This window comes from Bufo gargarizans, chromosome 4 (genome assembly GCF_014858855.1).
Source record: "Bufo gargarizans isolate SCDJY-AF-19 chromosome 4, ASM1485885v1, whole genome shotgun sequence".
In the NCBI taxonomy this organism is placed as follows: domain Eukaryota; kingdom Metazoa; phylum Chordata; class Amphibia; order Anura; family Bufonidae; genus Bufo; species Bufo gargarizans.
Window position 1 is genome coordinate 108057982 of NC_058083.1, and position 27916 is coordinate 108085897.

Below are 27916 nucleotides of genomic sequence, written 5' to 3' on the forward strand. Positions count from 1 at the left end.
GCCACTGTTCTCTAGGGAACTTTCAGTGCAGTGTGCCCTTCTCCAGATCTGTGCCTCTACACAATCCTGTTACTAAGCTCTACAGGCTGTTCTTTTTTTCCATAGCTTGGCTTTTGCTCTGATATGCATTGTCAGCTGGGAGACCTTATAGACAGGGGTCTATATGATTTCCAAATCCTGTCCAATCAACTAAATGTACCAGTTAGTGGGCTCTAATCAAGGTGTAGAAATATCTAAAAGATGATCAAGATAAATGGGAGGCCCCCAGAGCTAAATTTTAAGTGTCATAGCAAAGGGTCTGAATACTCCAGGCAAAATGTTTGTTTTTTCTTTTAATAAATTTGAAACAACAAGGAGAATAGAATGCAGATTATTGGGGGATTTTTTGAAGCATAAGGCTGCAACATAACGAAATGTGAAAGGGTCTGAAGACTTTCCGAACATGCTGTATATATACAGTACATATATTCCTATAATTTACTGTAGGAGGTATATGGTTTACTACACTTTACCTACATTTCTTATGTAAGGTTATTGGGCAATGGCCATGTATAGGGGAGCTTGGCACAGCTCAACTAAAAAGCCCCTAATGGTGGGTCCATAAGGGTACACTTTGATGTCACGCGACTAGAAAGTCACAATACATTTCATGGCATGTTTGTCGATGTCGTTGCAATGTGACATGCTGTGATGTGACAGTTCCAAAAAAAAAAAACATGATGGATTTTGTGTCGCAAGTCAAACGCAACTTTTGGACTTGACAAGCCCGACATATTTTTGGGTTGCGTGACTTTTCTGTGTCTTGCTGTCATGCACCACACAGGGCTATACCATTATAGATGGTGATACAATAATGTGTCATGGCACAATTATCATATTGGTTTTACAGATACATACCCTAATTAGTAATAACTATATTTTATCTGCTTAATGGAGGATACAATCAGATGAGTGCCCCTTAAAGTGGTTTCCAAATCGCATAGGTACACTACAGGTAGCTCATTTCCCTTTCATACACCTTGTCCACGAGCAGCAAAGATCACACAGAAATGTGGCTCCACTACTAGTGTCTACTGACGATGAATAATCCACCTTCTGTAATGCATGATGTGGTCACCGTATTGCCACATAGTCATTTACAAACCACAGCCGAACCCTCCCAAGTCTAAAGGGATTCAAAGCACGTCGTGCTCTCTCAGACACCTCTTTTTAGAATCTCCAAATTGAGCAGATTGGTGCTGAATAAATGGAGCGTTGTTCCTTGTAAACAGACTTGAGAACAAGCTCTGTGCAATATGCTGGTCTGCGTGAAGCATAAACATGTAGATCTGAGGAACGCTGGTGTCAAGAATGAAGATTATATAGAAAGACCCTCAGCCCTCCAAACTTCTGAGCCTGGGAGGTAAACAATAAGAGAAACTATTCATTTCTGATAGTTTTAAAATACCTTTGATTAAATTTCTGGGAAAATGTAAGATTAGACAATTTTGTAGCATAGATCTAAACTTAAGCTTCATTTGTCTCCTGCATGGTCTCCTGGATTAAGTCATGTTTGCCAACTCTCCCAGAATATCCAGGAGACTCTCAAACCAGGGAAATCTCAGACTCTTTAGAGCAGGCACATCTCCATCTCTGAGTATACCCACCTATCTCTGTTCCTGGACTGTTCTTCACTCCTGGGTGCCACTGCAGACAACATCCTGATGCTGGCCCTAGCTTTAAGACATTGTCTGATGCTGGACCCAAAAACGAAGAGTAGTGAAGGTACAGGGAGAGGTATCTACACATCTGGTCTGGGGTCTATACTGTATTGTGGGGATAGTCTAGTCTGGGATCTATGATAGGTCAGGGCCTCTGTATGGTCTATATTTATTTAGGGAGTCTGGTCTGGTGGTCTATATTAGTTTAGGGGATCTATACTTTATTTTGGGATGTGATGAATGGGGTCATATCAAATGCACTGTTTGGATTTCAAAGGTCGCAGATTGGGGATGACCTATATAAATGGGCAGAGCATTATGCCATTGTGCCCCATTTTAGATTCTCCCTAATGTCCCTTCTCAAAAGTTGGCAAGTATGACGTAAGATGAAATAAAAAAGAAAATAGTTGTTCGTTGATCAGAAATTGGGCTGTAGACTGATTGAGTTAAGTCTACACAGTAAAGGTCCATTCACACGTCCGCAGTGTTTTGCGGATTCGCAAATTGCAGAATCCGCAAAACACTGGGCCAGCACCCGGCAGCTGCATACAAGAATAGGACATGTTCTATTTTTTTGCGGGGCCGCGGACTGTAAATGTGGATGCGGACAGCACACTGTGTGCTAGCCGCATCTTTTCCATCCCCATTGAAAATGAATGGGTCTGAATGCTGCCTAAGACTGTTGTTACTGGGGTGGGTGCTCCATATTGCTGTTATAGTGGGCATTATACTTCAACTTGCTTAACTGTTCACAGTAACAGTCATTTTGACCGCGGGTGCCCAAACTTTAGCATGCCACTGTATATTTGTGCTTCCTTTCTAATCCAGCCAAGTGGTGCACTTCCAGCTGCAATGTGTACAGTATAACTTTAACACATGACTAGTCTGTCTCTTGGGTTTGCCTGGAAGCTTCAAGCCCAGACAAATTTACTATAAAACCCAAAGCCTTAAGCGTGCCTCATCTCCACAGTCTTTATCCAGCAACTCCCTGTAATGGCTGCGGAACACTCCAGAATATATACTCTTTTTGTTTTTCAGAGGCTGGTGCTCAGTCCCTTGTGTCTGTCCCGTCACTGCCCTATCTCACTTTCCTAACTGAACTGAGGAGCAGCTCCTCTAGAGCAGTGATGCTCAACCTGCAGCCCTCCAGCTGTTGCAAAACTACAACTCCTAGCGTGCCTGGATAGCCTACAACTATTAGGGCATGCTGGGAGTTGTGGTTTTGCAACAGCTGGAGGGCTGTAGTTTTGCAACCTCCTATGACCACTGGCTCACAGCGCAATGGGCTTTGCTATGTAGGCTGTGTTACTGTATATGGCACTGCTGTGTAGAGACTGTTAATGGCATCTCTACATGCAGAAGTTGGTTGTTCTAATGGTGTTTTGTGGTGTACACATATAGGCTGTCTCAAATGTTACGGCCTATATGCGAATGTGCAAGTTTAGATCATTTCCAGGGTAGGTGTACTATTTGTTTTGCTACAATTTGTAAAAATATATTTGGGGGTCTTTTATTAAGGGACTTGCTACTATTTTAGTTGAACAAAATAGTATCATGTCCCTTTTTTAACCGGCTGTGCGACAATATTTCGTCATGCGGCCGATTTCACCCCATGTTTGGCAGTTGGGCAGGGCGGGGTGTGTTGTAGGCCAGGACTTGGCAAATTTGCCAACATTTGGCACAAAGCTATGCCAGCCAGGGGTTAGTGTAGTATAGATGCACCTATATACGTCTTGTCATAAATTAGACAAATCATACGGCAGCGTAGGGGGGAATCTAAGACCAGTGTAAAAAGCTAGTAAACGTGGCCCACTGTATTTCCAATACTTTAGGTATATGTAATAGATGGTATTTCATTGGATAATCAATAACGATAGTCATGCCACAATACCTCTATAATACCACCATATAGTGTATAGCACTTGCATATAGATATTTGCATTCCTCAGATGGGAGGTCAGCACAACAGCCTATGATGCAGTCCTGGTGACGCAAGTGATTTGCTCTCCTAGCCACATGCACTGTGTCTGAATAAACAGATTGTAAGAAACAGAGATGCCAAGTTTCAATCCCTTTCCTGACTTCAGCTATGACGTGCTCACAGTAAAGCCCATTGAACTTACTGATTATCAATTTCCTACAATGAAATGGATTACCAGGAGTTACCACCATTACCGTCCTTGCACCAGATCAAAAAAATGAACCTATGTGCCATGAGTCTTAAAAAAAAGAAAATTCTGTAGCCATGGCAACAAACATTGCCTGCTTTTAGTTTCCATGGCTACAGATGTTACTAAGGAAGATTGATTACTCACAATAATTCAGATAGATCAAAGTCAACCATTCAAAGGTCTGCTATAGGCACTCCATGTGCCACCGTATGGTGCTTCTCCTCCTTAAGCAGTGCCTCCATAATACAGAATGCTACAACTTCTTTTCTCACAAATTTGTATACAATTGGAGGCATACAGTATAAGCTTATAGAAGGCTACAATCCATGTATTACTGCTGTATACAACGCCCATCTGTATGCAGCCATGTGCAGTAGACCAAAGTCACATTAGCCTTAAAGCATACCTGAGTTTTCAAAAAACGGTTTGCATAATGGCTGTGCTTGTTTGTACAATCATAACTGTGAAGGAATGTGTCTTTATTGGGTTTCCCTAATGTCTCTCTCAGTCATATTATTCCCTGTTTCAGCTGCATAGCTACATGCATTTCTCTCAGAATCAGAGGAGATTCTGTGAGATACTGTGCCGGTTGTGCCCCCCAATGCCCCAGGTACTATACTGCTGAAAAAATAGTGACCCTAATAGACATAATTGGGGTCATTTATCAAACTGGTGTAAAGTAGAACTGTATTTCCAAAAGAAACTGGCAACTAAGCCAGTTCTACTTTACACCAGTTTGATAAATTACTTCAAATGTTCCTATACTGTCCACAGCAGTTATAATGTCCCCTAGAGTGCCCCCAGTAATAATAACACCCTATATTGTGCTTTAGGTAATAATACCTGTATAGTGTCCCCAGAAATAATAGAATGGCCCCTACAGTGCCTCCCCAATAGAAAGACCCCCATGCTGCCCCCCCCCCCACAGTAATTTCCCCCACACTGCCCCCACACAGTAATTTCCCCCACACAGTAGTGTCCCCCACACTGCCCCCATACAGTAGTGTCTCCCACACTGCCCCCACACAGTAGTGTCCCCCACGCTGCCCCCACACAGTAGTGTCCCCCATGCTGCCCCCATACAGTAGTGTCCCGCACACAGTAGTGTCCCCCACACTGCCCCCCACACAGTAGTATCCCCCACACTGCCCCCCCCCACATAGTAGTTTCCCCCACGCTGCCCCTACACAGTAATGTCCACCACGCTGCCCCCATACAGTAGTGTCCCCCACACTGCCCCCCACACAGTAGTGTCCCCCACACTGCCCCCCAACAGTAGTGTCCCCCACACAGCAGTGCCCGCCACACAGTAGTGTCCCCCACACTGCCCCCACACAGTAGTGTCCCCCACGCTGCCCCCACACAGTAGTGTCCCCCAACAGTAGTGTCCCCCCACGCTGCCTCCACACAGTAGTGTCCCCCACACTGTCCTCCACACAGTAGTGTCCCCCACACTGTCCTCCACACAGTAGTGTCCCCCACACTGTCCTCCACACAGTAGTGTCCCCCACGCTGCCCCCACACAGTAGTGTCCCCCACACTGTCCTCCACACAGTAGTGTCCCCCACACAGTAGTGCCCCCCACACTGCCCCCCACACAGTAGTTTCCCCCACACAGTAGTGTCCAGGGGCGTAGCTAAAGGCTCATGGGCCCTGGTGCAAGAGTTAGTCTTGGGCCCCCCTTCCCTCAGTGCTTTGTGTGTCTTCTTATGCAGCACAAGGGTATTTTGGACCCCTCAGGCTCCTGGGCCCGGTAGCGACTGCTACCTCTGCACCCCCTATAGCTACGCCCCTGGTAGTGTCCCCCACGCTGCCCCCCACACAGTAGTGTCCCCCACGCTGCCCCCACACAGTAGTGTCCCTCACGCTGCCCCCCTCACAGTAGTGTCCCCCACGCTGCCTCCCACACAGTAGTGTCCCCCACACTGCCTCCCACACAGTAGTATCCCCACACAGTAGTATCCCCCACACTGCCCCCCACACAGTAGTGTCCCCCACACAGTAGTGTCCCCCACACTGCCCCCCACACAGTAGTGTCCCCCACTCTGTCCCCACACAGTAGTGTCCCCCACACTCCCCCCCACACAGTAGTGTCCCCACACTCCCCCCCACACAGTAGTGTCCCCACATTCCCCCACACACAGTAGTGCCCCCCACACTCCCCCCCCCACACAGTAGTGCCCCCCACACTCCCCCCCCCACACAGTAGTGCCCCCCACACTCCCCCCCCACACAGTAGTGTCCCACACGCTGCCGCCACACAGTAGTGTCCCACACGCTGCCGCCACACAGTAGTGTCCCACACACTGCCCCCCACACAGTAGTGTCCCCCACATTGCCCATATAGTAGTTTCCCCCCCCCACATAGTAATCCCTCCCATAATAATTTGCCCCCCACTGTGCCACACAGTATCCCACCATATTACCCCCCCCCCCCCCGTCCTCCTGTGTGAACCCCCCTCATGCACCCCAAAGTTGCCACATAAAGTAAAGAAACTAAATTTGCCCCCACATAGTATCCCACCATATTTTCCCCCCACGCGTCCTCTGTGCACCCCGGCCCCCTCATGTCCCCCAAAGTTGGCACATAAAAGAAAAAACAAAAGAATAAAACCCCTAAAAGCTAAATACTTACCTGCGCTTGCTCGCAGAGTCCCAGCACTGTGCTGCTGAGTCCCGGCACAGGCGCTCGCAATTATGTCATCTACCGCATAGGCTTTAGGCCTACTAGGCCTGGAACCTATGGCGGTGATCGGCGGCGGGGCAGAGAACTATGCGCTCCGCTCCCTGCCCTACCGCAGTATGCGGGTGTCAGCGCTTCAGCAATGAGTGCTTCCATCTGTATTGATGGAAGCGCTCATTGCTTCTGGGCCTGCTGGCACCCCCCCACCCCCCGGGCACGCCACTGCTTAGAAGTAGAATTTTTAACAGGAGTACTCTGATCAGACCATGTTCCAGAATTAGATAAGCTGCAGGTTATAAAGACGTGATGAGGAACTGACTGCTAGACCTCAATGAGTGTCCAGGGACTGGGAAGCTATGAAGCATCCAGCATAAGATTATTATGACTTGTAGTCCTCGGATGCCTCATTATCACACCACTGTTTAATCACTGTCTGTCTGCTTACTAATAAATTCACAACTTATTTGTTTCCCAAGGAAATAGATCTGACAGCTTAAACAACTCAATTCTCTTGGAAAGAATGAGCGAGGAATATGCCGCCATAATAATCCTACAGAAACTGCTGCGGCACATACAGCGGTCGTACATAGTCAGCAATTGTCTTCAATATCCCTGGGCAACTAATCCCAGGGGAAATAGCAATGCTGGCAAATGCTATTAATATCCAATGCCTGTGCTTCTCCTTCTAGTCGCTGTAAAAACGATGACTGGCATCTGAGTGGGCATGTTTATCAAGAATGTCCATCATATCATTTGGGAAGAAGGGATGCAAGTGAGCTCTTATCAAGCTCTGCCTCTAATACCACCAGGTGTAAGGCAGCTATCCTATAAGTCAATGTTTAACCCTTTAAATAGGCTTTGAGACATGAGTCGGATATTAAATAAGCCAGCACCTCATCTGCAGACAGCTGTTTCAGGGTTATTGCAGAGCACAGATACAGGTAACTGGCTTAAAGGGGTTGTCTACTTTTTTTAATGTTGATGAATTGTCCTCAGGAGAGGTCATCAGTAGGGATGAGTGAATCGACTTCGGATGAAACATCCGAAGTCGATTCGCATAAAACTTTGTTTGAATACTGTACCACTTGAACCGAACCCGAGCTCGGGAAAAGGTTTTTAACAGTAGAAATGAATTTTTGAAGTTATTACCTGAAGTCTCACAAGACTTCACGAAGTAATAACTTCGGCTCACCTGAGCCGAAACATTCTAATACTGTACGGAGCGCTGGCAAACGAAGTTTCATCCGAAGTCGATTCGCTCATCCCTAGTCATCAGTATCAGAAAGTCAGGGAGCTGACACCCGGTACCCCCGCCGATCTGTTGTTTGAAGAGAAGGCCTTTCCTTCATTGTTTACCTGCTCACCGTCGCCATCTCAGTGGTGACCAGGTGTAATTACAGCTAAGCTGTCCTTTTCACTTCAATGGGAATGCTCCTTTCTATTCAAGTGAATTAGAAGGAGCCACCCATAGAAGTGAATGGGGCGGCCTAGGTGTGATTACACCTGCTCACCGCTGCATTTGTGCCAGTGCACAGGTAAACAATGAGGGGAAGGCAGCGCACGCATGAGCGTGGCCTTCTCTTCAAACAGCTAGTGGAAGTGGCGGGTGGTGGCCCCTGCCGATATGATATTGATGTTAAAAAAGTGGACAACCCCTTTAACTCATTTGACACATATTGAGCAAAATTGCAGAAAAATTTGCATTACAAAAATCATTCTGATTGTTGATACTTTAATTTAACTTCCATGAACCTTCATTCAGAATCTGAAGATTCACTTTGCATACTGTAAAAGTACAAATGCATGTTACACCCAAATATATATGTTCACATAGTGCCCTATATTACCAAATAATACATACATAGACACCCACGCAATTCTGCCATGCAGTGCCAAAATAATACCTTCATACTGCATCCAAAAGTTCTACTGGATAGTACCCAAGTAAAATTTTAGCTGCTCTTACAAAATAAAGCAGAACCTTGCAGTGCACTCCTCACAGTATCTAATACCATCTGGAGTGTTCCTCTTGTCTCTGAGTGACTATTGGAGGATGCGCCTAATTTATGACAAAGCCTGCTTCTTGTTATAAATTCGGTGCATCATCCGGGAGGGAAGGGGATATCAAAGTGCCGGTCTTGATACATCTTCCTCTTAGTACTCAAATATAATTAATTGCAAGACATTTGTCTAAATTATACTATCTAGTCTTTGAACTAGGGTAAGGGACTGTAGCTGCAGCCACATGAAGTGCTGCATTGGGGGTTTCAAGCTCTGCTTGCCCCAAACCAGTGGAATCTCTTTCACCAGTGACATGTGATGTGCCCTAAACTCACTCAGGGCCAGCTCTGGTTGGGGCCTTCACAATGGAGAGCTAGTGGCCACTGGTAGCTACTTTATTTTGGAGGTTAAACTCGCCAGTAACCACCAACTATCCAGTGTGAAAACCCCAATAAACAATGTCCTACATCTCTACTTCCAAGACATGGGAACTGAAATAGAAGGACTGGGATACAGCTTATTTTGAATACAGTTAAGGCCCTTTTACTTGGGCTGAGGATTGAGGTAATTATTGAGAACAAGCGTTCATACATGATGCCAACAGTCAATCTGCAAATGAGCAACCGCTCGTTCGTCAGTTATGACATCTTTTATGATGCACCTAAAGTCATCGATTGCTGGCAGCGGATTGCCCTGTGTAAACAGGGATGTGCTGCTGACAAATAATGAATATGTATGGGGATGAATTATCGCAGTAGTATGATGCGCAGTGGCCTGGGCAGGAGGTAAGAGGATGGGAGTGTTAGTAGAGGCCAAGGATGTTAGTAGCCCTCACAATGGCTATGGTACTCCCCGGCACTCCCTGGGCCAAGCACACTGAAGGGACGGGTGCACCCTTTTTTCCCCTCAGGGCACACCTGGGACTGAGGGGGTCTCCTGCCTGGTGGTGGTCTGAGGTGTAAATTAGTGCTGGTGGTGTATTGTGGGGGTGCAACTCTAATGTGTCTCACTTGCTTCCTCAGGGGTTGGCATCAGGCTCTGTTTCTCTTTGTAATCCCTTTGGCTGGCTGGCTCTCCCCAGGGCTGCTCTTTGCTTCCTCCCTCTTGTCTGTCTACAACTACTCTGCAGCCACGCCTTGCTGGAGGGAATGGGTGGTGGAAATGGCTCCCAGGGCCAGTTAACCCCACTTGCAGGAACACACAGCACACATATAATGAACCCCTTATGTAGTGGGCTGTCTGCACACTGCAGTAGTGATTGTTTAACCCCATAAAGAGGGGATGATTGCTGCAAGTAAATGCAGCTCTCCCCTTGAGTCAACAATCAGGGAGTTATTGGAAAATATCAGTAGATAACATTGCAATGTATGTTTTCTGGTCACCACTTATATGTCTTCTCAGTTTCTGTGTATCAGCTACAGGCAGTAAAACATTCCAGCCACTCCTTGCTATAAATGGCAGTTTCTCATGCAGCTCATGGATCCTAACCCTATAAATCTCAGTTATGTGACTGTTATTTCAAGTATTTATGTGTCTATAGCAGATAAGACATAATAAAGCTTAATTTTACTGACTGAGCACCAGGCATGGGTGTAGTGACTTCACTACTAGCATCGCCTGTGCATTCCAGTCTCCATGTAGCACCTAGAAACACATGTACAAAACAAAAACTGTCATGTTCTTACCATGTGTATAAGAATAATTAATAGAAAATAATTCTTCACCCATTCCATAGATAATATCACTAAACATCAGGGGCAGATTGGCCATAGACCCCACCCCACAGGGACATTTTCCGCTGGGCCGATGCCGAGGTAGTCAAGTAAGCCCTTCTCACAGCCAAAATTAAAGAGGTTGTCTCATTTCTGTAAATAACATTTATCATGTGGAGAAAGTTAATACAAGGCACTTACTAATGTATTGTGATTGTCCATATTGCTTCCTTTGGTGGCTGGATTAATTTTCCATCACATTATACACTGCTCGTTTCTATGGTTAGATGAGGCAGCATTTTGTGCTGCACTGTGTTATTTGGTTCTTCTGGGGTGGTATTTTGTGCTGCACTGTGGTATTTGGTTCTGCTGGGGCAGTATATTGTGCTGCACTGTGGTATTTGGTTCTGCCGGGGCAGTATTTTGTGCTGCACTGTGGTATTTGGTTCTGCTCGGGCAGTATTTTGTGCTGCACTGTGGTATTTGGTTCTGCTGGGGCAGTATTTTGTGCTGCACTGTGGTATTTGGTTCTGCTGGGGCAGTATTTTGTGCTGCACTGTGGTATTTGGTTCTGCTGGGGCAGTAGTTTGTGCTGCACTGTGGTATTTGGTTCTGCTGGGGCGGTATTTTGTGCTGCACTGTGGTATTTGGTTCTGCTGGGGCAGTATATTGTGCTGCAATGTGGTATTTGGTTCTCCTGGGGCAGTATATTGTGCTGCACTGTGGTATTTGGTTCTGCTGGGGTGGTATATTGTGCTGAACTGTGGTATTTGGTTCTGCTGGGGCGGTATATTATACTGCACTGTGGTATTTGGTTCTGCTGGGGCAGTATATTGTGCTGCACTGTGGTATTTGGTTCTGCTGGGGCAGTATTTTGTGCTGCACTGTGGTATTTGGTTCTGCTGGGGCAGTATTTTGTGCTGCACTGTGGTATTTGGTTCTGCTGGGGCAGTATATTGTGGTGCAATGTGTTGTTTGGTTCTGCTGGGGCGGTATATTGTGCTGTACTGTGGTATTTGGTTCTGCTGGGGCAGTATATTGTGGTGCACTGTGTTGTTTGGTTCTGCTGGGGCAGTATATTGTGCTGCACTGTGGTATTTGGTTCTGCTGGGGCAGTATATTGTGCTGCACTGTGGTATTTGGTTCTGCCGGGGCAGTATATTGTGGTGCAATGTGTTGTTTGGTTCTGCTGGGGCGGTATTTTGTGCTGCACTGTGGTATTTGGTTCTGCTGGGGCAGTATATTGTGCTGCAATGTGGTATTTGGTTCTCCTGGGGCAGTATATTGTGCTGCACTGTGGTATTTGGTTCTGCTGGGGTGGTATATTGTGCTGAACTGTGGTATTTGGTTCTGCTGGGGCGGTATATTATACTGCACTGTGGTATTTGGTTCTGCTGGGGCAGTATATTGTGCTGCACTGTGGTATTTGGTTCTGCTGGGGCAGTATTTTGTGCTGCACTGTGGTATTTGGTTCTGCTGGGGCAGTATTTTGTGCTGCACTGTGGTATTTGGTTCTGCTGGGGCAGTATATTGTGGTGCAATGTGTTGTTTGGTTCTGCTGGGGCGGTATATTGTGCTGTACTGTGGTATTTGGTTCTGCTGGGGCAGTATATTGTGGTGCACTGTGTTGTTTGGTTCTGCTGGGGCAGTATATTGTGCTGCACTGTGGTATTTGGTTCTGCTGGGGCAGTATATTGTGCTGCACTGTGGTATTTGGTTCTGCCGGGGCAGTATATTGTGGTGCAATGTGTTGTTTGGTTCTGCTGGGGCGGTATATTGTGCTGTACTGCAGTATTGCAGGCCCCGCCTATTTCTGTTGTCCCTGCCTACTTGTATTGTGCACTGTCTGTTAAATTGGACACGCCTAAAACATGGGACCACTTTTTTCAGGTCCTCTAAGTTCCCAGTTTATTCACCTTTCTCTGTTCCCCCAAACATCTATGGGGTCATTTATCAAGACCGGCATTTAGACACCGGTTTTAATACCCCTGGTCTGGCACTTGATGCGCCGAAGTTATGTAAAGGGCCTGCCAGCCCTGGAGCCCGGGGAGAAGGCAGAAGCAGTTATCAGCACTTCTGCCTTCTCCTCACACAGGTGTGCGCTATGTAGGGTGGACTCGACTTGGGGGCAGAGGAGCGCAGAGCTGCAGGGTTAGGAGACCTGATCAGCTCGGTCTGTGTACAATGCCCCCACCGCAGGATGGTTTCCCTGTGTCCCCAAAGGTCTTTCAGTGACCTCTTGGAGACAAATTATGTGGTAAAAATATATTAAATAAGTTATAAAATTATTTTAAATAATATAATAAATCACAAATAAAAGAAAAAAAAATATGATGTGGCAAAAAAATTGAAAATTAGAAGAAAAAGAAATACTAATAAAAGGAAAAAAATTAAAGGAAAAATTGCTAAGTAAAAGAGTGTTCACTGCCCCTAACAGTCTTTTTATGATCCCTTGTCATTATGTGGCAAAAATATATATAAAAAATAAATAGAAAAAATAATAATAATAATAAAATACAAATAAAAATAAATAAAAAAAAGTGCTAAATAGTAGTGTTCATTGTCCCCCCAACAGTCTTTTTATGACCTCTTGGAGGAGATATTATGTGGTAAAAATGTATTTAAATATTAATTAATTATAAAAATAAAAAAAAGAATACAATAAAATATTATTAAAATACAAATAAAAGTAATAAATGAAAAGTAAAGGGTGAAAAATTCACAAGGCCTGGTTATTAAAGTGTTAACCAATAAGCGCTTTCCCCACTAGTAAGAGAAAGTGCTTACTGGTTATTGCAGGAGGCAGTAATAACCAGGGAGCACGGCCTCTGCAGTGAGGGAAATCACTGATTCAAGTTCCTGCAGCGTGGCCCCTGAACCAGAAGATGCATACTTAACTGCTCCATGCCGCCCTGCCCCTGCTGCCTCCATCTTCCAGTTCCTGCACTTTTACACCTGTCTGTGCATGACCATGGTCACATACACCGCTCCAGTCAATGACTGGCTGCAGCAGTGACACGCTGCTTGTGGCCACATCAACGCTGAAGCCAGTGATTGGCTGCAGAGATACATGTGACCACAGCCATGCACTGACAGGTGTAATCATCGCCGGGAGCAGGTAAGTATAACTCTTCGGTTTCAGGGGCCGTGCTGCAAAAACTTGTTAAAAATTCATTTTTACTGGGAAATCCCTTTAAGCCAGGGGTGTATTAGCCATAGATCTCACAGGGAAATTTCCCAGGGGGCCGTCTGGGCCCTCCTCACGGCCGGCCAGTGAGAGTTTTTGGGGATGTATTTTGTGCTCATGGGGGCAGTATTGTGTGATGAACTGTGGGGCGGTATAACTTGCCACAATATGGTATTGCTGGCCCGGACTTCCATTAATTTGTACCCGACTACAAAACGGGGCCACTGTTAGTATTTTTCCAGGGCCATCAGCGAGATATTCCGATCAATTACTGGTAACACGTCTTCATAGGGACACTCACTCATGATAACTAGCGGTATAATTGTGCCGCACATCAATCTGTGTGATCAGGGATGTGCTACTGATAGTCAATGTAACTAAATGGAGGAATGACTGTGATGGCGATGATTCCTCCCCAGTCACTTTACATCTGCCTGTTTACATTGTGGCCCCCTGAAATAGAGCCATGTGACAATGAGGCCCTCAGACCAAAAAAGTTTGTACACTCTGCTTGAGAGAGTAGAGTCCTGACCAGGTTTTCACCTCCAGTAGAAGAGGAGATAATCCCAACTAAGACTAGGCCCCCTCTTGCCCTGGCCCCATAGCAGTCATATGGTCTGCCGCTATGGTAGTTGCACCCCTGAGTGGCGTGGAAGTGGAAGAAGTTTCAGATTCAGCTGCAAATCCCCTTTGCGACCGTATCTGAGACAGATATACACTAAAAAGTGGCGTATATCTAATCATAAATGACCCCTCCCCGCTAGACTCTTTCTGGGTGCAAGCAATTGAGAACAATATAAAGATTCCTCCCCTCCTTCTTATTGTCCTGTTTTAGCTGTAAAGTAACTGGCTGCAGAGACGGGAATCGAAAATTGTAGGCTCTGCCCCTTGGATAAACCCCAACTTAATGATCTTAAGAATTCCTGCAAGATTGTTTTTTTTTTCATGAACATACAGAAAATCCTACAAACCGACAAACGGTGCAGATAAGTAGAACATCCCAACCCTTTACATTGCTAGTTACACTACGGCTACAGCTGGCAATCACACTTTGAGACATTTGATTCATTTTTTTGACCAATAAGCACCTTTTAAGGGTGCCCACCTATCTTTTTTGATGGATTAAGGAGAAACTGGGGTGAAAACCAGATTCACAGTTTGAAGGGTTGGATGTGCCTGTTGGCTTCCATTGGTGCTTTGCAGTGCTGGGGTCCTAGGTACAAATATGACTGAGTACAAGATCTGCATAGAGTTTCTATATTCTCCCTGTGTTTGCGTGGGTTTCCTCCGGGTACTCTGGTTTTCTCCCACAGTCCAAAAGACATACTGATAGGGACCTTACATTGTGAGCCCCATTGGAGACTGCAAGCAATGATAATGCCTGTAAAGTGCTTCAGAATATGTCAGCGCTATATAAATGAGTAAAATAAATGTAAAACCAAAAATATCGCTATCTTTCTCAAAGGATTGTAGCAGCCCTATTAAAGTCTTACCACACTGCCCTTAACTAGAGTAGGGTCTGGACGTCTGAGAATGGCACCAATCTGCAAAATCCAGAGTCTACCAAAAGTAGATGCAAAAAAATCACCCTGGGCTAACCAATAATGAAGCGGTGAGATCATATAAAGAACAAACCGGTCGACTGTAAATAGACGAAGAAAGCTTTTATCCAAGACACATAGTTGGTCTACAATACAAGAACATTGCTGTAACACTTGTGTCTGTGTGACTCTTTTCTTGGCAGAATATTCTAACTAAAGTGGAGGAGGGGTCCGAGCGGGAGGCTTCAGCACTACAAGCCCACCGGGAGCTGGAGAAGGTAAGGACCATGCTGTAGAAGAATTTAGAAAACGGTGAAAAATAACTCGTAATGGTGCTAGAGCGGTATAAATAGACCTGTAGAAATAATAGGTCCCTTCCAGGGCTAACTAGAAACTCAGAAGTCAAGTAGCAGATGATATTAGTGGAACAATGAGCAGCCCATTTGTGCCTTTGAGTAACTGCATTGATGTTTTCTTTTGTATCCAGCCTTCAATTTTATATTGTTAACATTGTTACTGTTCATTGTTATTACTTGTTACAGGTTTTTTTTGTTAGTTTTTTTAAGAAAACCCGTACGATTAATGCATGTTATCAGGGAGGGGGATTTGAGATGTTATAGGATTAACAGCCCCCTGACTAATAGGCATTTAAAGTGCTGGTCACTTAATTTTGTTACCCGGATGCCAGGAAGCATGCCATAAACAAGACTTCAGTCAAACATCACACTGCTAGGGCTTGTTCACATGGCCGTTGTGCGGCCGTTCCGTGCATTGGGGACCGCATTTTGTTGCCCACATCCGTGCGGCGGCCGGGACAGATCCAGATCCATTCAACTTGTTCTATTTTTTTGCAGTGCAGAGACACAGACAGAAACACCAAGGGAGCACTCCGTAGTGCTTCCGTGGGGTTCCGATCCGAGTTTCCGTTCCGCATCTCCGTGATTGCGGACCCATTCAAGTGAATAGGTCCGCATCCGTGATGCGGAGTGCACACGGGCCGATGCCCATGTATTGCGGACCCGCAATACGGCGACGGGCACACAACGGCCGTGTGAACAAGCCCTTAATCGGACTGCTGTCATTACAATGTCGGGGCAGATTTACTGATTATGTGTAATAGTTAGACAGCGTAAAGTTAGATACGGCAGACTGAAGACACACCGAGTCCATCAGTGGTGCATGTCGTGTGGTAAATTTGGCTCATAATTCTGGCCTAAAAGTCTGTCTCAAAGTAAGCCAACCAATAGTTGGTATAGAGCAGGGATGCCCAACCTGCGGCCCTCCAGTTGTTGCCAAACTACAACTCCCAGCATGCCTGGACAGCCTACAGCTATTAGGGAATGATGGGAGTTGTAGTTTTGCAACAGTTGGAGGGCCGCAGGTTGAGCATCCCAGGTATAGAGCTAGACAAGAGTCCCTGTGATAAATCTGGTGCAGGTCTAGGTCTATGTTTTCTAAAACGCATAGGGGGACATTTACTAAGACCAGTGATTTAGACGCCGGTTATAGTCCCTGTTCGCTGCAGCTTGATACGCCTAAGTTATGTAGAACTTAGGCACATGATCTGGCGGCCAGTCAACAAGATTAAATCAACGCCAGCTCCCTTGCTACGGTAGATATAAGTCATTTTCTACACCAAAAACAGACGTAGACAATGATGAATGAGATGGGCCTGCTGGCGCGCCCTCTGACCCCGGCCCACACCACTCCCCCTTTTCTCGGAAAAAGAGACATAAGTGGCGTACATGGGGGAAAAGGCACAGATTTTGCCACAAAACAACTTTGTGGCAAAATCTGTGCTAAATACAACAAAAAGTGGTGTATATTTTTAAATAAATGACCCCTCATAATACATTCAGCACATGGCACATGCCCTGATTTTTTGTTGACTTTTTTTGCATTTTACTCCAAAATTTTAGAAAACAGTTTGTAGAAGGGAGTGAAAAGTGGCAGTGCTTTGTCGCTTGGCCAGGATTCACACACACTTTTAAATTGCAACGATTTAAAATGTTGCTAAATTGTTATGCAATCTCACTCCAGTAGGTCGGGGGCAGAAAAGTTGAGGAAATATCTCTGGACCTGTTTAAAGATGCAACAAATTCTGCAACATTGGCCATTTACATTACATGTGGGTGCATCTAGATTTTGGTGTAAATTGTGGCAAAATGTTATGAATTTGATGCATTTTGATCTAGAGAAATTATCTGAGTCTAGACAGACAAAGAGGCGTGACTTAATGGAAAGGGGTGTAGCCTTATAATGAAACATTTTGCGTAAAAATTGCACCGCAATTCTGGCATAAAATTCTGTCTTAAAACAAGCCAACCTATAGCTGGTATAAAGATAGACAAAGATGTCTATACCTGCACCAGATTCACTATCCAGCCTTAGCCGATGTGTCTAGACCAGTGTTTCCAAACCAGTGTGCCTCCAGCTGTTGCAAAACTACAACTCCCAGCATGCCCGCACAGCCAAAGGCTGTCCAGGCATGCTGGGAGTTGTAGTTTTGCAACAGCTGGAGTCACACTGGTTGGGAAACACTGGTCTAGACAGCCTGCCTAAGGCTACACCATCTATAGGATTAGTACATCTGCCCCACTGTGTGTCATTTTGATATATTTATCGCCAATAACATAAACCAGCATAAAAAAATATTGCATATCAGAGATTTCCTCTGGTATGTTAAAACTTTTGGGGGGCTGCAGCTAGAGAAGAGACTTTTTCCTAAATGTATCTTCTCTATTTACGTAGATGATCTCTGCAGACATATGCAACATATCATGTCCATATACAATGCTTTCGGAAAATCTTCAGACCCTTTGACTTTTTTTTTAACTTTTTTTTATGTTACAGTATTGTGCTAAAATAAAAAATAAATTCCCCATCATTCTGCACACAATACCCCAATAATAAGAAAGTGAAATAAGAATGTTTAAAATCTTTAGTTAATTTATAGAAAAGGAAAAACTGAAATCTTGCATTGACATACTTTACTCAGGACTTTGGCAGTGATTACAGCCTCCACTCTTTTTGAGTATGATGCCACAAATTTTGCACACCTGGATTTAGGGATTTTCTGCCATTCTTCTCTGCAGATCCTCTCAAGCTCTGTCAGGTTGGATAGGGACCATCAGTGGACAGCTATTTTCAGATCTCTCCAGAAAAATATTTGATTGGGTTCAAGTCAGGGCAAGTGTCTTTTACAGAGGAAAGACTTCCTTCTGGCTATTCTGCTATAAAGCCCAGATTGGTTGAGTTCTGCAGTGATGGTTGACCTTCTGGAAGTTTCTTCCATCTGCACAAGGAAACTTTGAAGATCAGCCAGAGTGACCATTGGTTTCTTGGTCACCTCTCTTTCCAAGGCCCTTCTGCCCGATTCCTTAGTATGATAGGATGGCTAGCTCTCAGAAGAGTTTTGTTTGTTCTGAAAGTTTTTCTGCATGAGTGCAGCAGAATTATTTGTACCCTTCTCCAGATCAGTGCTTCCACACAATCCTGTCCTTGAGCTCTACAGGCAGTTCTTTCCTCCTCATGGCTTGATTTTGCTCTGCTATGCATTGTCAGCTGTGAGACCTTATAAAGACAGTGCCATGGGTAGCAAGCCTCTGTGGAAGCTGGTGTGGAAGATGGGAATGGTAGTGGCCCTGATGTAGTGTTGTGGTGTCCTACCTCAGGCCGTTGCTCCCTGGGGTCCAATGCAGTGAAAGGGTTGATGAAGACGAATGAGGCCAGACTTGAAATGTAGTAATGTTCTTTTACTAAGTGCAACTTGCACTTGAGAATACAAACAGTTTCAGCAGACTTTAGTGCAAATTCCTTCTGGCACCCGCGGGGGAGGTAAGGTAGCAGGCTGACTTGATGCTGATAACTTCTGCACTTAGCTGACTGGCCAAATAGTGGCTTGACGATGAGGGTGTCCTTGTCCTGTTTTCCGCCTCTTTATATGCAGGGAGTTGGTGCTCTACGAGCTGCTTCCTCACACCTATGGCTGAAGAGAGGCAAAATGCATTCCCTCTCCACCTGCACTCTCCTCTCAACTGACTCTCAGCACCCACCCTTGGCAGGAAGTCGGACTAACCCACTTTTACCAATGAGGGGGAGGAATGGAATGGTAAGTTCCATTCCTGTGCATGATACTGCCAGCCATACTCCACCTGCTGGTAAACCAGGTACATATCATGTCATACATTAGGATTACATCCAAATTATGTAAACTACAATAAATCAGTGCAACAGTAGTAATGCCCCTACTCTGGGGCATTACACGTGTCTTTCCACATCATGCCCAGTCAACTGAATTTAACAGATTTAACAAGGTGTAGAAACATCTCCAAGATGATTAAGAGAAATGGAAGGCCCTCAAAGCTACATTTCAAATGTCAAAGGGTCTGAATACTTATGTCCACGTCAATTTTTTGTTTTTCCTTTTTGATAAATTAGCAAAACTTTCTAAAATTCTGTTTTCACTCTCTCGTTAGGGGGTATTGAGTGCATATTGATTGAGGGAAATTAGATTTTTTATTTTATTTTAGCACAAAGCCCGCAACATAACAAAATGTGAAAAAGTGAAAGGGTTCTGAAGACTTTGTAGAACATTCTTTGGACTTAATCCCATCTAAAGGCACAGCCTCAAAGATCAATTCTGTCTGGCAGTATCGGAGTTTGCTTTGGAAAGATATGAACAGAGCTGCCTTAAAAATCAAACATCATGTACAGAGTCAGGAGAGCTATATTTGTCCTTGTGCCATTGTCCTATATCCCAATGCTTTAACAGTGTAACATGATAGAGTCCCAAGAGTCCAATGAGCAAAATAACAAATTCAGGCCTCCTACATGAGCTCTCTCTCTCATTCTCTCTCATTCTCTCTGCCCATTGCATTTGCAGCCACAGTCTTCAAGACATTTTAAGGCCACATGTCCATTATATTCAGGAGAACAGCTCCTTGTATACGTTTTTTAATCAAAAGGAGGATTATATGTCAGTAAAAGGGAGAGGAGGAATATTCCCTAGGAAATGTGATTTTTGCCCAAAAAGACCTACTGGAGAGGCATGAAAGGGGCCTTACCTACTACATATAAGGAAATATGAGCACTGCAAATCTGATATATTAATTTCTATTCACAGCAGATGTGAAATAGGTTTCTCTGTATTTGTTTTGGGGATGTAATAGCAATGGAAGCGTCCGATTAATTCCTTTTTACACTGGCCCATGATCGGGCAAATAAGCATTTCTGCAAACCTTACACGATCTTTGGCTTATGTACGCATCCTACTATTCAGCCAACAAACTAGCAAATTCTTGTTTGTCGGCTGAGTACATTTGTGAGCATAAAAATGCTTGTTTGTCAGCAGTCGTCCCATGTAAATAGAATACGTGCTGCCGTCAAATAGAAAGTGATTTGGGACAAGCGACCATAATAACGATTACCTGTCCTCATCATGCTTGCATGATAATTGCTTGTTATCAGTTGGTGCCCGTTACAGATAGGAAATCTGCCCATGTACAAGGACCTTTGGTCGAGTAGCCAGATTCTGTTCATCTGGACATATCAGTTTCTCCTTCTTTGTTTTTAAGTTCCTTAAGTACATAGACCTGGGCGCTTGCTTTTCTGTATAAAACTCTCTTTGCTTTTGTCTTGTGCCATCTAGCTGGTGAGAGCCTGTAATGATGGAGTCAGGAAGATGAGTCGTACAGAGCAGCTCATCAGTATCGAGAAGACACTTGAATTTAAGATCAAGGTATGTTAGTCTTTATTATTATTTTCAGAGATGAGCGAATTTCCGCTTATGAAATTCGTTCACACTTTGGTGGTAAAAGGTGAATTGCGTTATGGATTCTGTTACCACGGACCATAACGCAATTCTATGAAGGAATGCATAACGGAATGCCTTTAGAGGCATTCTGTTATTCATTCCGTCATAATAGATGTCTATGGGCTGCAAAACGGATCCGTCCCGTTTCCGTTATGCAGGGGAGGTCTCCCATGCATAACAGAAACAGGATGGATCCGTTTTGCAGCCCATAGACATCTATTATGACGGAATGAATAACAGAATGCCTCTAAAGGCATTCCGTTATGCATTCCATCATAGAATTGCGTTATGGTCTGTTATAATGGAATCCATAACGCAATTCAACGAAGTGTGAACGAATTAAAAAATATGAAATTCGCTCATATCTAATTATTCTGCCCTGAATATACAAAGACAAAAATGATAAGGAATATTGCATATGGCAAAGCTGCCTAGTCGAATCGAATTGCCATTTAGAAGTCTTTGTAATTTGTAATTGTAGCCATATTGGTTATGACTAGAGATGAGAGAAATTTTTAAAATTTGATTTGGCAACTTCACCAAAGTTCTCCAAGAACTTCGTCACAAATCCCTATAAATCAGGTATACCCAGGCCACTCTGTCTTAGAGTACGGCTACGTGGAGCAGCCATGCTGCGGGTGGTTTGCTGCCATGCTGCGATAAAGAACCGCCCGGCCAATAAGCCCACACCTTTCATGTAGTAATGAAGATTGCACTATATAGTCCTTCTTTGTTGTTATGGTCCTGCAGCATCTTTAAACAGGGGTTGTTGCTGGTATAGGGTTTGGCTGGTTAGGCTGGGGGACAAAATGCATATTACTTACCTGCAATCTCCTGCAGGTTATTTGACAGTAAACACAGAATATTAATCCGCTTTGGCATACCCACTTCTCCAACCCCAGTGCTCTCCTGCCTTACAGGTGGGAGCCCTTTCTGCCATCTGCTTTTCCTCCTTTTCCACATCATCTAATATCGATGCGAATATGTCACCATGAACATCCAGCTCCTCCTTTCGCTGCATCTTGCTGACCTTTCTAGGACATGGAGATTTTGAAGGATGATTTGGAAGAAGTAAAGCCAGCAAATGATGATGAGGATGGTCATTATTAAGGGGGTTTTATTAAAAGGCTTTTAATATTGATGACCTATCCTCAGGATAGGTCATCAATATCAGATTGGCAGACCTGAGAACCCCTTTAAGACTTGGCTTGTTAAGGGGCGCAGAATGGATGGTATTGGTTGGCATGCTGGTAGTGGAATAATAAAGGGGTCCATCATATTTGTATTGAATTACATATCTTAATTTATGGCGCATGTAGGAATAAAGAAATGTAGGAATAGAAAAAACTGACGCAGAATTAGTCTCCCTGCATTCTCACACTCCAATATTTTTCTATTAATCGTCTCTCCCTATGCTCATCTCACCGGACAATGGTGGAGACCATGCAAGATGAGGGTTTTATAGGGCTTTGACATCACAGGTGGTGGCTATCTGCAGATTGGCTGACTGTACGGCATGATTGGTGATCTTTCATTCCCCGACTTGTCTCCTCTACACTTAGTTTTGCTTTGTAACACATGCAGCCGCCATTTTAGAAAATCCTGATTCGTTACCACAAAGCTCAAAAAACTTTGGACTCGTTTAGAATCAAAGTTTTCCTAAACTTCAGACCGAATTCTGCTTCGAATGCTTCGCTTGGCGCAACACTAATTTTGACCTGGATTTCCATAAACAGATATGTCTTCATTAGTAACTAATTTTATTTGGAGGGGGGTACTCTATTACATTCTACATATACACATTTCCATTGCTGATCAGGATATAGGCATTTTGTAGCATCTTGTGTTCCACATTTCATTGATTCATTTTATGCCATGCTTTTAAGTGTTTTTGTTTCTCTGCGTATTTCTGTTCTAGCAAATTGTCTCTTCTCTTTCTTGACAGTCTGTGCCAATCATCTCTCACTCGCGCTGGTTGTTAAAGCAGGGAGAACTGCAGCAGATGTCTGGGCCTCGCACTTCTCGAACCCTCCGCACTAAAAAACTATTCCGCTCCGTATATCTGTTCCTGTTCAATGATCTGCTGCTCCTGTGTAAACGTCTGCCTGGGTGAGTAGGACATGGTGGAGACAAACCTGACTAAAAGGAGAACAGGGTTAGTGAACTATACGAGTCTGAAACCACACATTTAAAGGTTTACTCTCATATCATATCAGGGTCATGGAGGCTTGGACCAGCTATATTTACTCTGTGCCTTCTCTACATGTGAGACGATGGGCAGATAATATTGAAAAAAAAGCAGCGCTCACACAAGCGCCTCCTCCTCTTCAAACATATGATCAGTGGGGGTGTCAAGAGTCAGAATCCCCCCCCACCGATTATATTGATGACCTATCCTAAGGAAAGGTCATCAATATAAACTCACTGCACGACCTCTTTTAAAGGGGTTATCCCATAATTGTGAAAAATGATGTTCAGACGTCTTATAGTACATGACAATCTCTTTCCAACAAAGCCAGAACCAGTACCTGTACCTGATATGGATCCAAAGATGGATCCCCATTCACTGTTCCAATTGTTCTGCAAGATTTATTTCAAGCTGGCACCTCACGGGGTGTGTTCTTTCTGCTGCAGCTGATGGTAGTCGGAGAATGGAACTGAGCATGTGCGTCCACCTCAGGAGGTTGACAGAAATATTAGAAAAACAGCAAATAGCAGGCAGCGCTATACAGATAAATGTTCATTGTGTAACCATATGTTTACACTCTAGGTTACAGCTGCACCTGGTGGAAATTCTGCAGATTTTCCGCAACTGATGTCCACAACGAATACGCACATAACGCGACATGTTGTGTGGATTTGAAATCAGCATTTCAAGTTACACTGTGGATTTCCACCTTACATTTAGTTCATTCTTTGTAATGCAGAGTGTGAAATTTACATCAAATCCACAAAACATGAGAATTTACAGCAGATTCATCACAGATTTTTCAAAAGACAGAGATACCTGAGCGTTCTGAAACGAGCGCTCTGTATGCGCGATTGTACGGGCGTTTACAATCGCGCATACAGAGACAGGCGTGCACACATTGTCGCGCGTTCCCGAATATCTATGTGCGGGAACGCGCGAAAAACGCCCAAAAAAAAGCTCAAGAACTTGTTTGAGCGTCGGGCGTTTTACAGCGCGATCGTACACGCTGTAAAACGCCCAAGTGAGAACCATTCTCATAGGGAATCATTGGTTTCTCCTTGTTGAGCGTTTTACAGCGCGTAGGAACGCGCTGTAAAACGCTCAGGTCTGAACTTGGGGTTAGGCAAACATCTCACATGCAGCTCTTGTGGCAGTCTTTGATGCATTTTTTTAGCCACGTAGGAGTGGCTACAAAAGAAAGGAAAAGTTTCCTTTTACTTTACAATTTTCTTCCCTGTTGCATTACCTATTGGCATTGGGTAAAAAAAAATGCTGAAAAATGGCATGGGTCATTGTAGCCTTTTTTGGGTCAAGTTGGCCTGTTTCTAACTAATGTTCTTCAGAAGACTGTTGGATATTAAAGTCCCATAGATACTATTGACACAGTATGACTGCATATGTATTTGTTTTATTATAATATATTGTAATGCTAACTCGATATACTGCTATGCCCCATTTTACACATTGTCTTTACATTCAGGGAGCGGTATCAAGTGTTTGATGTTGCTGCACGTGGCCTCCTGTGTGTAGAGGAGCTGGAAGACCAAGGACAGTCCCTGGCCAATGTCTTCATCCTAAGACTGCTGGAAAATGCACATGAAAGGGAATTTTCCTACATGTTAAAGGCATCATCCCAGTGAGTACATCGCTTGTAGCATTTCTTATGACCACAGATCACTTTGCCCTCAGTTATCACTAGTTATTGCCATTCAGTGATTCACAAACTCTGTAGGCAGATGACAACCTTGGTGTAGACATTCTCCTTAATATGATTGTTGATCTACAATGTCAATTTCAGTTCTACTCCATCATTTCCATATTCAGGCCCTTACATTGTCAGATCATTGAGCAATGTCACATTAATTTAAATACGGAGATTATTCTTGTCAGATGAAGAATTAGCAGGAATTGTGGAACAGAAGATAGAGCTTGTGTGTAGAGGGGTTCTGATGTAAGGATTGTCCACACTAATTATTACTCACATGAAGTGATTGGTGGTCATGTTTTCTGCTATGCTATTGTCAAAAACATGAGACTTCTATTCTGCAAATGTGAGCGGGATATAAATGTATTTTTCAGAAGTGAAATGAAGCGCTGGATGACGTCTCTAGTTCCAAATCGAAGAACAAAGTTTGTTTCCATCACTGCCCGGGTATTTGGTAAGTGATATATAAAAAATTAGGATACGAAAAAGGGCCTTCTTTGGGGCCTGGATGTATTTCTGGAGTGTAATAATATTACAGGCTATAGCTACTAGAGAGGGGTCGTTGATCCAGGGAGTTATTCTTATTGCCTGATTGGAGTCGGGAAGGAATTTTTTATTCCCCTAAAGTGGGGAAAATTGGCTTCTACCTCACAGTTTTTTTTTTTGCCTTCCTCTGGATCAACTTGCAGGATAACAGGCCGAACTGGATGGACAAATGTCTTTTTTCGGCCTTATGTACTATGTTTGCATACATAGGATGCCTCTGAAGACTAGGCTATTCGGAATATTATTTAGCACTTGTTTCAGGTGATAATACCCTAAAACAAGCATTCAACCATTCAAACGTCCTCCATCAGTATTGCAAGGTGACTATTGTTTGTGTATAAGGCATTTCCTTAAAAAGTTTTTCCCATCTTGACCTTTCATGGCCGAGATATGAACTAGCACGGCAAGAGTTGGGTATTACAGATTTCCAAACGCATGCTTGTTAGGAAAAAGCTGTTTAGCTGAAACACGTCACATCTGCCTATATATTGTTTATGGCAATGAAGTGAAGATTTATTTGCATCAAAAAGTGAGCACTTCTGCTTGGGTATTACGGGAACAGCATAGATGGCTGTGCTACACTGTTTGCGTGGCTCCCATTCACTGCTATGGAAGTTATGGAGCGGCAGCTGCTTTCCCATTACCATAACGCCTCCTAACGTGGCCAGTACTTACTGTTTTTATTCCCATTGCAGCCATTAAAAGCTGAGCCGTGAACCCCTTTACGTATTCTCTCTATGGGATATCATAAAATCATGGCCTCTATGGGGTACCCGACCACTGGAGTTGAGAAACACTAATATGCAAGAAGACCCTACACAAAAGACAATGTGGTAGCATTGTAAGAATGGTTGTTAACATAAGTGAAAGATAGATGCTTGTTATTTAGCTGTAATCTGGAAGAAATACATTAGTTCCTTGTTAAGCTGGACTACATCCTTTTGGACCGGTTAGTCAAGAAAATCTTGATGTTCCACTTGCATTGATGGTCAGGGACAGGATACTAGGGGATCCTTGATGGACCTAGGTTCTGACACAATAATGGTCTCCAAAGGTCCAGCCAATCTATTACCACTAGAGGTTTTAAGGAATGATTCACAAGTAAAGCTACTTTCACATCTGCGTTTTTGCTGGATCTGTCATGGAACAGCAAAAACGCTTCCGTCATGATAATACAACCGGCGGCATCGGTTATGAACGGATCCGGTTGTATTATCTTTAAAATGGCCATGACGGATCTGTCTCTAAAACCATTGTAAGTCAATGGAGGACGGATCTGTTTACTTTTGTGTCAGAGAAAACTGATCCGTAACCATTGACTTATATTGTGAGTCATGACGGATCAGTTTCCTAGGACACATTCAGAAACACAGCTTTAGCGCTTTTGTGTGCGTCATGGGAACGCAATGAAACGGAACGGAATGCATTCTGGTGAACTCAGTTCCCTTCACTTCAGTTTTGTCCCCATTGACAATGAATGGTGATGACAATACTTCACACTACAAAAGTGGTGGCTCCAACCATAAAGATAACGGTCTTATCATTTTGTTGCTTCAGACTGGACAACGTGTATGTTATTCAGTCTCAGCGTCTGAATGAAATAGTAAAGCCCTCCAGATAATGGAGAGATTTATTAAAACTGGTGTAAAGGAAAACGGTTTTAATTGTCTATAGCAACCAATCCAAGAATCTCTGAAAAATGAAAGGTGGAATCTGATTGGTTGCTATGGACAACAAAGACCCCCATTTTTTTATCTGGGAGAAATAAAGCCCAAATTGACAGCGTCCCATTTTAATAAGTTGTGGACGAGAAGACGCATCGCACTGCTACAGACTTTGCCTGTTTCATCAGTTACTGTAGCCGCAGCCCAATAATTGTTACCTGGTTATCAATGACTTCTCAGGACTAGGGGTCCTGCCACACATGCCGTTTTATTGATGCCGTTTTTGAAGCCAAAACCAGGAGTGGATCATAAAGGGAGAGAAAGTATTGACATGTATTATGCATTAAACTTTTTTAATCTATGCCTGGTTTTGGTTTCAAAAACGGCAAAAAAAAATCCTGAATGTGTGGCAGGACCCTTCGAATTTGTTCACATCTACGTTGAAGGTTTCATTAGGAATCTTCATTTCAGATTCTGTCAAAAATCCTGGCCAAAAGAATCCAGCACGCAGCACTACTTTGTCCAGTAAAATGATGGATCCCATTATAGTCTGTCTCCATGGGTGTCTGTCCTATGACGGATCCAGCACTGCTGTTATTTTATTGCTGTGCTCCGTTCATGGAGTTGAATAATGGAAATAACAACACAGGTTTGAACGCAATCTTATCCTTACATTACATTCACGAGATTTCCAAGTGCTTTTCCTTAAAGCTACCTTGATTACACATAATACTTAACATAAAGGGGGGATTTATTAGGACCCACACTTTGTGCACCAGTCTTGATATCCCCGCGCTGCAGGAGGATGTGCGTTGTATATGATGAGGAGCACGCTTTATCAAATATTAGGCGCATCCAGGGGTGGGATTCAAATTTTAACATCAGGTTCCCTACTCCAAGCCAGACACGCGGCATCACGACACATGTGTAAATATACATACACCATATATACACAAAACACATAAATACACCATATACATGGTACACATACACCATATAT

At 43.9% G+C, this 27916-nt stretch overlaps 1 protein-coding gene across 2 annotated transcripts in view; it reads left to right on the forward strand.

Moving 5' to 3' along the window:
* LOC122934166 (ephexin-1-like) overlaps positions 1–27916 on the forward strand; it is a 196005-nt gene that overhangs the window by 159125 nt on the left and 8964 nt on the right. For both annotated transcript variants that reach the window (XM_044289423.1, XM_044289424.1), the window contains 5 exons: positions 15199–15273; positions 20646–20735; positions 22756–22919; positions 24482–24637; positions 25081–25160. In XM_044289423.1, coding sequence (XP_044145358.1) covers positions 15199–15273; positions 20646–20735; positions 22756–22919; positions 24482–24637; positions 25081–25160 — 565 coding nt within the window. The remainder of the gene's footprint in view (positions 1–15198; positions 15274–20645; positions 20736–22755; positions 22920–24481; positions 24638–25080; positions 25161–27916) is intronic.